Source organism: Nanorana parkeri, unplaced genomic scaffold (genome assembly GCF_000935625.1).
Source record: "Nanorana parkeri isolate BGI_ZX_2015 unplaced genomic scaffold, ASM93562v1 scaffold1416, whole genome shotgun sequence".
NCBI classification, from domain to species: Eukaryota; Metazoa; Chordata; class Amphibia; order Anura; family Dicroglossidae; genus Nanorana; species Nanorana parkeri.
Window position 1 is genome coordinate 187,357 of NW_017307684.1, and position 11,662 is coordinate 199,018.

At 40.8% G+C, this 11,662-nt stretch overlaps 1 protein-coding gene across 2 annotated transcripts in view; it reads left to right on the forward strand.

Moving 5' to 3' along the window:
* The window catches only part of LOC108798153 (chloride channel protein C-like), a 103,101-nt gene extending 93,286 nt beyond the window's left edge, over positions 1-9,815 (forward strand). For both annotated transcript variants that reach the window (XM_018569883.1, XM_018569884.1), the window contains exons 15-16: positions 3,458-3,553; positions 9,324-9,815. In XM_018569883.1, the coding sequence (XP_018425385.1) occupies positions 3,458-3,553; positions 9,324-9,551 (324 nt within the window). In that variant the 3' untranslated portion in view covers positions 9,552-9,815. The remainder of the gene's footprint in view (positions 1-3,457; positions 3,554-9,323) is intronic.
* The last annotated feature ends 1,847 nt before the right edge of the window (positions 9,816-11,662 follow it).

The following is an 11,662-nucleotide window of genomic DNA, read 5'->3' on the forward strand; positions in this document are numbered from 1 at the left end:
CCTCCTCCACTGCTGGGTCCAGCCTGCTCCACCGCCGCTGCTGGCTCTCACTGACTCAGCAGCGGCTGTGGAGAGGAACGCGCCGCTGCACAGATCACTGCCAGTGATCTGAACAGCGGCACATTTCTCTTCACAGCCGCCAGTGACAGCCAGCAGCGTGATCTGCCAAAGCAACCCAGGCGGCCCGCAGGGCATCAGGAATGTCCTGGCCGGGCCCCCCTGTGCCCCGGGCCCCTAAAGCGGCCGCTTGGGTCGCTATAGTGATTGTTACGCCACTGTTTGTGCTCCTTTTTTCTATAACCTTTTGCCAAGGTACCCCTACATTTAATATACTAATAAATGATGTTGAATTCTGACTAGTGCTACAGCAACTCAGTAGAAGAAAACATCTGTAGCACTGGAGACACTGAACCAAATACAGCCAGCTACGATGGATGGGAGTTCAGTTTTCTTGTTTTTTTCAAAACTGCAATACTTTGTAATTGCAACTCCTAGCTGACATGAAGCATTATTTAGGTTCAGCTGATTTACATTTAACAACTGAGTGTGGGTATGTTATGGCACGCATTGAAGACGTAGCTTGACTTCTGCCAAGATGTGTTCTTGGCAGACCAATAAAGGACTTCAGTCCTTATTTTTTTAAGCCTAAATTTACCTAGTATTTACAGTTCCTCTAAAGTAAAGCTTTCACTTGTTTTTTTAATTAATAACACAGAAGCAAATACAGATTTAATGTATGCAAAAAATATGATATACATTATTTATATACAGTCAGTCAGATTATAATCACAGCCTAATTTTATTGCTTGCTTCAACTATGATGTTTTCTCACTCATTAAATATGGGGATTTAATTATATCCCCTCTTTACCAGCACCACAAACTCACCTTTTTTTTTTTTTACTACCCCACTTCTCTGTTCAGTTGCCAGGAACAGGTAAAGTCACTCTGTGTATGCTAAGAAGTCATTCACATTTTAGATTATCCAGTGCTATGGACTTTCCCAGGGGCATAACTATAGATCATGGGCATAGCAAAAACTGAGTATCAGAGAAAAGCAAGGAGTGTCTAGCTAAAGACCGTAACTAGCACCAAAACAGGAGGAGGGAACAGAGGAACATACCAAATGCAATAAACAAGACAAAAAACGGACAGCTATGGCAGAAAAATAAATCATGTCTAAATCAAGTGCAGGTAGTAGGAGAACTATCGACATAGTAAACTCACTACTAGGGTTCACTACTAGGGCTGAATGCTATGGATAGAAGAGGTGGTATCAGTTCAGGGAATTAAAGTAGTATTAAACTCTTAAACTTTTTCAATTATGAATCCAGATCAAACAAATATACATTGCCCAGCAAAGTATTTCTGTACATTTTTGTCCATGCACTTACAGTCATCATGTTTCCGAACAGCTGGTTCTCAGCTTGGCTCCCTGAACTTCTAGTTCAGTACAAAATCACAAAGGACAGCACTGTGTCCAGCAGCTGTCCATCCAATAGTTTGGAGAAGTGAGAAAGGAGGAAGGAGGAGCAGGAGAATAGCTTGCTGTGCCTGTGTGTTTGTGGAGACACACACCGCTTACTAGCACAGAGAGGGGTGGCTCCATGGGACCATGCAAGGGATAAGGAGCCACCACACCAGGATATCAGGGCCAGGGCTCAGTTGACCAGCTGATTGCAGGAAGCTAAAACTTTTAAACATCAAGGAACAGCACCCATTGCATTAAATTTAATCAGCATTTGAAATAGCTTAAAACTGTTTATTTTTCAGAACTATAAGGCTAGGTTCACACCTAGACCATTGAGCCAATGATACATGCCTTTGCCCTTATTATACATGTTACAAAGATGAGTTTGCAACCTCAATACAGTGTACTAGTAAAACAAGTAAAATGCGAAATCATTATAAATTACTAGTAAAACAGATAGGAGTATAGGCTTGAGGTGGGTTATAGAATGAATAAGGCAAGGCGATAGCGGTTTTCAATGCATAGAGATGTCTATGGAACCACAAACGTGTGACAACTGCTCGAAAAGCGCTCCTGCACCTTTTTTTGCGTGACTGTCGATTTCGGCCGCGCAACGTAACGCAACGGTGTGCAAAGCTCCTTAAGACAGGGGGAGGAACCCTGTGAATCACAAAAATCAACACAAATGACTGAGGAGCGCTACTACCCTATGGGGGTGCTGGCATCCCTAGTGTGGCTAGCAGTGTGAAACAGGAATAGTAATGGGTGACTTACGGTTAGGATGTCAGCAGACGTGCCTGAGGGTCCCCTGTGGAGTGGCGTCCGGGGTCTTGTCAGGTCCTTTGGGCAAATGGCAAGGGATGGATGGCTGCCGGACCGGAACTTGAGTGTGATGTGTAGACCAGGCTCACATACTCGGCTGGCCAGGCCGAGCGCGCGGCGGCTGGAGGGGGAAGAGATGAACCGCTGACGGCTCTAGGACACAACCTGCCGTGTGTCACCACGCCGTGTCGGAGAAGACTGTCAGAAGTGCACCAGTTGCTGTGGGTCAGTAACAGAGGGAGGTGTGATTGGAGTCGGCTATGTGTTTCGAGGGATATCCTCTTTATCAAGCCTCGGAGTAATACAAGACCCCGGACGCCACTCCACAGGGGACCTTCAGGCACGTCTGCTGAAATCCTAACCGTAAGTCACCCATTACTTTTCCTGTTTCACACTGCTAACCACACTAGGGCTGCCAGCGCCCCCATAGGGTAGTAGCGCTGCTCCGTCATTTGTGTTGACAAAAATAAACATGCTAGTTTATACTTGTGACTATTCTTGTGTCCTCTTCCTGCCATTTTTTCTTCTCTTGTGCTTGCGTTTGTGGTTTTGAAACCAGCCTATGCAATTGAAAAAACCTTTGACATGCAATTATTGGCTGGCTCCCTTCAACCTGGTGTACAGTCCAGATTGCTGAAGTGACAGTCCAGATAAACTTTAATAGCCTTGAAGACTATATTAAAAACTTTTCTTGTGGCCGGCTATATGTTATAACATGTTATAGCTTCACAGTGAGACCATCAAATAGCACACGGAGGATCCGCTTCAAAGAAGTCTTTTCAGTGTTTTGCCAGGACAGGAAACTGCTTTTCAAGGTCACACCTAGAATTGGGGCCTGACAATTCAGTATAGTGACATGCTGGGAGTACTAGCACATCCTGCTAACAGGTGTTAGTTTTCTGAACATATCGATACCACAGTGGGATGAAGCTAGCAATTTTTTTTCTACTCTTTCTTTTGTTTTAAAGATTGTTTATCTAGCCATATAACACCTGCTGAGATTATGATAGGTCCCCGTTCTCTATTACTGTGTCCGGGATCATTCAGGCTCATCAGCAGTAATTGTGAATGGTCATTCATCTTTTGTAGTGTGTTCATTTAGTGTGAATGCCTGGGCCTGCTTCTTTTGTTTCTCAAGTGCATTACGTTCTGCGGTCTCTTCCAGGTAACGGTGGAAAAGCTTCCTGATGAGGCTCGGTTGAACACATTGCTGAACAAATATTCTGCAGACCCTCAGTATCAGCAACTCTTCATCAATCTGGTAAGGACAGAGCCAAATACAAAAACAAACATTTCCTCTGTGAACAATGTGTTTGTTATATTTAAATCATTTGTTTATGATGGCTGTGTCAGCCGCACTGATTTACATAAACATTGCCAATCCTGAGACTTTACATTTTCAACAAAAGTAGCACAGTACAAACAGCATTCCTGGGTTTTAATTCATATTGTATAAACATAACAGATGTTGATAAAATGAGCCAGCAAGAAAATACAACAAAGAAGTCTCGAGGAGTTTTTTGTTTCTATTAAAATGCATTCCAGATTGACACTGTGATACGCGGTCTGTGGATAATATATAATTTACATGTCATATCTGGCTGTTTTAGTAATGCTTAATAAATATGATAATAGCGCGCCCCTCTTTTTTTTTTCCTGAATAACTATTCTGTGATGACCTTTTTACTCTTAACAATGTCCTTTGTAATTACCATTAAGAATTCCTTAAAGTTCCCGCGTGCCAAATGTTGAAGTAGTGCAACTTCATATGATGCATTCAGCCAATGCCTATAATATGAACATTAGTGCATGTTGTTGCTGGGCTATGTATGAACCTGTCCAAGTCATATTTTAACCTTTCTTTTATGGTGACTATAGGGACAATGTGTGAAAATTGTGCTAATAAGATACATTTTAGTTGCCCATAGCAACTATTCATTTCCGTGGTGCCGAGTTAAAATGAAACATGGATTCTGGTAACTATGGGAAACAATAAATAGCTGCATATGTTCAAATGGAAAATGCAGCACTTCACTAGAATGCCTGTTGACATGAACCTCAAAGGAAATGAGAGGATCATCTAATAAAGGTGAAACTATGGGGGTTATTCACAAAGCTGTCGAAGTTGTTTTCTTGACCCTTGCAGTGGGGCTACCCCTGCACTGCAAGGGTTAAGTGCTTGGTTAAGTGCTTGTTTCTGCACCTAGACAAAAAGGAGCATTTACCCTTGCAGGGTGGGGGTAGTCCACTGCAGGGGTTAAGAAAAGGTTTGCACAGAGTTTTTTTTTAAGCATCCTTTTAATCAACCGCTGCGATAATGATGCTGCATGAACTGTATCTGTGACAGCTGTGTTCACTAGCAGTAAGTGCACTGAGAAAAAGCTTCAGACAATATTTGTTCAAACTGTATGCCAGTGAATGTCACAGGATGTTCTTTTAGCCCCGTTAACATCAATTTATTTTTATGTGTAACTCTTTTCTTGTAATTTTGATGGCACATCTGGAGGGTAAATGAAGATATTTTTGTGTGAGAAAATCTCTTTCTGTCGGGTGTGTTTACATGAGAATGTCAAAGATGGATGCATGCAGCAGTGTGAGCCTTGCTGTCTGGATGTACACTGTACAGGTTCCATGATTCCCGCAGCCACCCACTTTCCTCAGCACAGTATACAGTATACTTTACTATCAAGGAAATGAAATAGACTGTAAAGAGATTTTAAGCATCTAATATACTACAGCTAAAGAAAACAAAAATGTTGTTTGATTTCATTCTCAATCTTAATACTTGGATTTGGTCCAGTCACAATAGCTGAAGGTATGCCTGCGGTCAACGGTTTAACAAATCCTGCTTTCAGCACCTCATTAATGCAGTTTGAGTCGCAGTATAGAAAGTATGGTTTCATTTATTCTGGTGATGAGAATCTCTATGGTATAGTAGCAATGTACACAGTCCGATTTATGGAGTACGACTATTTCTGAACTCTTTTTTTTCCACATAAATTTAACAGTGTAGCAAAATGTAAAAACTTACAAAGACCATAATAATTCAAATCACATATAAATCACCGCCATAGCACGTTGTTGAAAACGACATCATACATACCCAATCAAACGCATATATACATGCAATAGAATCGCAGGCTGCAGCAACCATCCATACAAAATAAGGTGAATTATAACATCATTTCTAATAATGAAATTTGACAAATATTTAGGGAATGTTGTCGCTAATAATCAAATATTTAGGGAATGTTGTAGCTAAGCTGTTGCTTACATATTTTAAGAACAAGTCCAGTCCAAATGTACAGGGGGGTGTTGGTTAAAGGCTAAGTTCACCTTTTGCAAAAATTAAAGAAATGCACATTTAATAATATATTAAAAAAATAATTTCATTTCTGCATTCAAGCCTGGAAAGCATTGCAATTGTAATCACTCGATCACAGCTGCAAAGGTCAGGCTTCTGCACACTCTATCCCTGGCAGAGCTCGTACTGAGGTACGGAGTTTCAGTTAGGAGAGATGGATAGGGACGGCCGGATGGGAATAAGGTCAGCTCTACCGCATCTAACCAGAGAGAGGACGGCTGGACACTGTATGACCTGATGTAATGCAGTTTAAAGTCCAGTCGTCCTTCCCCCCATTTCTCCTAACTGAAACTCCGGAACTCAGTACAAGCTCTGCCTGAGCGAGAATGTGAAGAAGCCTGAGCTTTGCAGCTGTGATCGAGTGATCAGAATGCTTTCCAGGCTTGAATGCAAAAATGAAAGAAATGCATATTTTTTAATATGATTAAATATGCATTTCTTTAATTTTTGCAAAAGGTGAACTTAGCCTTTAAGGACTAATAGTCTACCTTTCTGAACATGTTTGATGTTACCCCCATATTTAGGATGAACATGAAACATGGTTAGGTCGCAACTTCCCCCACCCCCGTCTTGCCTGCTTGCCACTTACCTGATTTGTGGGGTTTTATTTATTTATTTTTATGAAGAATCATTTATTATTATTTATTTTTTGTAAAAGGGGAACTTTCTATTAATCACTTAAGTCCCAGAGTGTTAAGGTCAGGCTTCAGTTATGTAGCTTAAAAGCATTCGTAGTTCTCCATAAGGATCATACTTTTTTTTTTTGGTGTTGAAAAGACTTTCATTTGGTATCAGACCTGTATACATAGATTTTTTTGTTTTAACTGGGTGGAAATAGGGAAACAAGGGTTCTGGCGGTCTAGGGACCGCTGATGTCACCACATGTTATGCTGGTCCATTGACCTGCATTAGACATGAGGATGCCAAAGGACATTTCATAGTCGGAGCAGAGGGGGAGGGTGGTGAGTCTTTACTGCTATGGGACTGAGGATCGGTTAAGTATATTTGCTTTATCTGAGCCCCCTAGACAAAACAAGCCCTTGCACTTAACCCTTGCAGTGCAGGGGTAACCTTAATGCAAGGGTAAGTTTTTTTTTTTCTTTACCTGGAGTTCTTCTTTAAAAGGTGTGCATGCTGAAAGCTAGATGGTATGCTGGTAAAGGTAAATAACTAGCAACAATGAACAGTTTTGGTAAAGCACAGAAAGTTTTTTCAGCCTGTGTACATTTTAGAAAAGTCTCTATGTGGTTGTGTAACTACAACCTCATGCTGAGTGAAAGTCCACATTATGAACGGGTATAGTCAAAAGTCTATGACCCAGCCTTCACCTTACACTACTAGAGAAAAGCATTTTTAGTTAAGTCTGAGCTGTTGTTATCTAAATTCCCCACACTTCCTGTCTGGTGAAACATTGCCAGCAGTACAGGAAGTGATGGTAAATCTCTCTAACCGAGCCCTAGATAGCAGTTTTAAATCTTCTCCACTCTACCCAACACTAAGAAAATAAAAATTGCCTCAACATACACTATAATTATTTTTTCACAGGAAGCATTTTATTCCTGCAATTGGAGTTACAATATGTGATCATTTTAGATACCAATATGAAGAAAAAACATCATTATAGACCAAGAAAAGCTCCGAGGATACATCTGTCTCTAGCTACAAATTGGATAACAACTCATCACAGTGTATGTCCTTCTATATAGAAAAGGTCATTCTGTGCAACATGGGTCAACCAAAGTGTGTGTACACCTTCTACCTAATTAAATGTCAGTCATCCTGGAAAATTGTTACTTATTACAAGGTGGCCACAAAGTGCTCGAGAGTCAGGACGCACTTGAGAGTCAGATGTGACAAGCTCTTTCAGACTCTCTAATAAGAAGTCATTTTCAGGGCTGATTGGCATTTTATTAGGTAGAAGGTATCACTATACGATTGTGCATTGCACTCAGTAGAACATTTACTTTGGATAACCCTTATAGCGCAGCTTGGCCTTTTCTATTTGAGAGGGTCAAAAAATTGTGGTGCGTTTCTGTCCAGTCTGAGACTGGAAGCAGAAATGTTCTTGGAGTTTTTCTTTAGAATAGAATAGATGTTTTGCATGAACACAATTAACTGGTTTTGTTTCTCTTGTTGGCTGCCTCCAAAACTGTTTTGGATCTTTTGGTATCATGAAATTTATTTTTTTAGATAGTTTATATAGAAATATGAAGATGTTTATAAAATTAGCACATACTAACAATCAGGGGATTTCTGTAATTGACTTAAAATGTTCACTAAGGAGTACAATGAATGTTTAACCAGTTGACATCCGCGGTGTTAAACCCCCTTCCCATCCAGGCCATTTTTCAGTATTCAGCGCTGCGGTACTTTAACTGACATTTATTCCGTCATGCAGCGCTGTACTGAAATGAATTTTATACCCTTTTTTGGGGACAGAAACATGTACACATTACATTACACATATCCATCATTTAGTCAAAGTGTCACTACCTATATAAACTGATCACATTTCACCTAACTGTAGTCATGTGAGGATACAGAATAAATTGATTGATAGTAGCCTATCACTGCACTTTGGAAACAATTAGTGCATTTTATCTTAAAGCCTAGCTCCCAGCAAGCCGCTAAATACACAAATGAAACACATCTATGACAGCTGTTTTACCTGCCAAAGGATTTGTACTTCCTTCCTTAGATTTACCCAGCTCTTCCACACAACAGGGTACGGCTTGGCAGGGAAGGGGACCTGATCTTCTCCTGCAGTTTCACTTTTACTTACAGGTCTCCTTCCCACCCCTACCCGTTGACTGGACAATGAAAAGAGAAGCAATGCACCGATTAGCTCATATCTCTGTCACTCTGCTCTCTTTTTCTATCAGCATGCTGATCACACTGCAGCACCCTGCAGTTGGCTTGTTGAAATGTCTCACTCTCCTCTTCTCTGAGCTTTGCTGTACAGTAGACTGCAAGAGACTGATACCAAGTCTAACTCGGGTACTTATGCTATATGCATTTAATAAACACATATAATGATAGTTTTTTTGGCAGCACACTGGTTTAGTGGTTAGCACTACTGCCTTTGAATTCCAGTCAGACATCTACAGGGAGTTTTCATGTTCTCCCTGTGCTTGCATGGGTTTCCTCCCGCTGAAGACGTACTGGTAGGTCAATTGGCCCCTGTCCAAATTGGCCCTGTATGTATGCATGTGAGGTAGAGACCTTAGACCGAGGATGGACAACTCCGGCTCTCCAGCTGTTGTGGAACTACTAGTGCCATGAGGCATTGCAAGACTGACAATTACAGACATGTTGGGATTTGGAGTTAAAGCACAGCTGGAGGGCTGGAGATGCTCACCCCTGCCTTATACTGTAAGCACCTTGAGGGAAGAGACTGATGTGAATGTGTGGTATGTAAAGCACTGCATAACTTGTCGGCAGTATATAAATACCTGTAATATTAATGATTAAAGTGTGGCATTCATTTGTGCCTTTTATATCTTTCCGAACCTTAGCTTTAAATGAGGAGTTCTATTTGAAATTCATATATGTACATACAGTATGTGTAGAATTGTGTTGTGCTCCAAACATATTTCTGAATCTCCTTTAAACAGTTTTGCCCTATTGCGAATTGGCACATGTTCTAACAATGAGTTTGTTTTCACAGGAGCCATATATTAATAAGTCAGCCGTGTGCGTCCAAGCTCATTTCTCTCTGCAGCGGGCTTATGTTTTGTTCCGAACTCTGGGACTGCGCCATCTGACAGTTGTAGATCTTCAGAACAGGGCAGTTGGGATGATCACCAGGAAGGATCTGATATCTTTGAGGCTGGAGAAGAGACTGATTAAATTGGACTCTGGAAAGCAGGATTCGGATGAGGAGCTCTTAAGATAGAAATTAATATGAGGTGTTCTGAGGCCACGGTGAATGAAATGAAAAATACTGAGATGTTGGCAGTATACGTCAATAGTCTCAACTACTGTAACTTCTATTACAGCAGCAAAATCATTTTCTGGGAAGTGTGGAAAGATAGATGAGACCGTACTATTTGTTACAATTTCCTGTGCTGCATTATTTAAAGAAATGTAGCTTAAAATATGTGTATGTTCCAGAATGTAAGAAATACTGCGCACACATTTTCTCATGCTTTGCTTCTGACAAGTACAATAAACCAAATCAGCCGCTTGACTTGATTTTGTTTTCCTTCAATAAAACAATTTATTTCATTTGCATAGTCCCCATATCTATATAATGTTTCATGATTTAAACACCATACAGCAATATAACAACATATGATATACAGATCACTTCTGGAGTCCAGGTTGGTAAAAAATTAAATCTGGGAGAGCGATAAATGTGCTGGTATCTTTTCATCTTTAATGTGAACCCACTCATCGGACACACACAGAACAATGACAATTCTTAAAGCATAGCTCCAGGCAGACAGATAAACATACAATCAAAACACATGTATGTGAATTGTTTACCTAATAAAAGATTTTTAATGGCATATGGTCAGTTGCACTCCTAACCAGAAAGGATCCAAGGGATAGATGATGGATGCTGCAGTGACTGCGGATAGCGCCGCTGGCAGATCAGTAATAAGTGAAGAAATTACCACCACAAAGTGACACTTCGTTGCCTGAAGAAGGAACCATTGTGCGCTCCGAAACGTTGCCATACAGTGTAAGTCCTGATTTGGATGTCAATAAACAAGGTCTGAAATTCTTGCTGGTGATTTCTTCACTTATTACAGTCCTGTGAAGCACACACATCTACCACACTGCAAACCCAGAAATGACTCCCCTAATTCCTGGTTCAGCTTTTACACCTACCTGTCTCACCTGTCTGTTTAATTGACAATGACATAGAAGTTTTTATGATTCCTATTCATTGACCAATCGACAGGCTAAAGGCAAAACTAAAACAGGAAAGTATGGGTGTAACATGTCTGGCTGTGTTGCAGGAGTGCCTGAATCACAAGCCTGGCTGAATGGAATTACAAGTCATTTGTTAGTAAAAGCAGATTACACTCTGTAAGGAGGACGGGCTCAAGTGGTATTTGTAGCAGTAAACCATGCATGAGATGAGGGCGCTCAGGAGCAGTCCAGGCAGGTTTGTCTTGCACTGTTATTCATTCATGCAGCAAACAAACACAGTTTCAAAGGCAGTCCATAGCATAAAGCAAATAAAACATCTGCTTGTCTGAGCCACTAACTAAACTCAAGTTGGTTCCTGACTAACAAGGTAGTAGTGGTTAGCACTTCTGCCTTGCTGCACTTAAGGGTCCCTGTTTCAAATCCTGGTCAGGACACTATCTACAAGGAATTTGCATGTTCTCCCTGTGCTTGTGCACTCCAAAGACATGCTGGAAGGTTACCTGGCTCCTGTCTAAATCGGCCCTCGTAGGTATGTATGTTAGGTAGGGCCCTTAGAATGTAAGCTCCTTGGGGGCAGGGACTGATGTGAATGTGCAGTATGTAAAGCACTGCGTAAATTGTCAGCGCTATATAAATACCTGTAATAATAAATAATAAGTCTCTACTAATTTGTAATTTCATTCTGCTCAATTATTTTCACACCCAGATCCTATGATTGGGTGACATTAGACCTGCGACAGCCTCTCCGTGGACAACAAAATGCTGTTATTGTTTGACATTGAAATGACTAAGGAGTCACATTTTCTGAGGGCCAGTGACTCTGCCTTATCAGATTAGACTTACTCTGCAAGTGTTTTGGACTCAGCACAGAATCAAAGAACAGGCAAACTTTGCTTAAAATACATTTCTAACTTTGTAAATGATTAGCATTTATTGTGGTAATTTAGAGATGCAGTGATGATGTATATGTGTGCATATTTTCATGACTCACATAGCAAGTTTTCTTCATTTTTTATGAACTTATTATTAGGCCTGAATCCTAGAAATCCAATTTTTTTTCCATAGGGAACTCTGACACTGGGGTCGGATTGTAAAGCAGGCTGTAACAAGCTGCCCCCCCTCCCT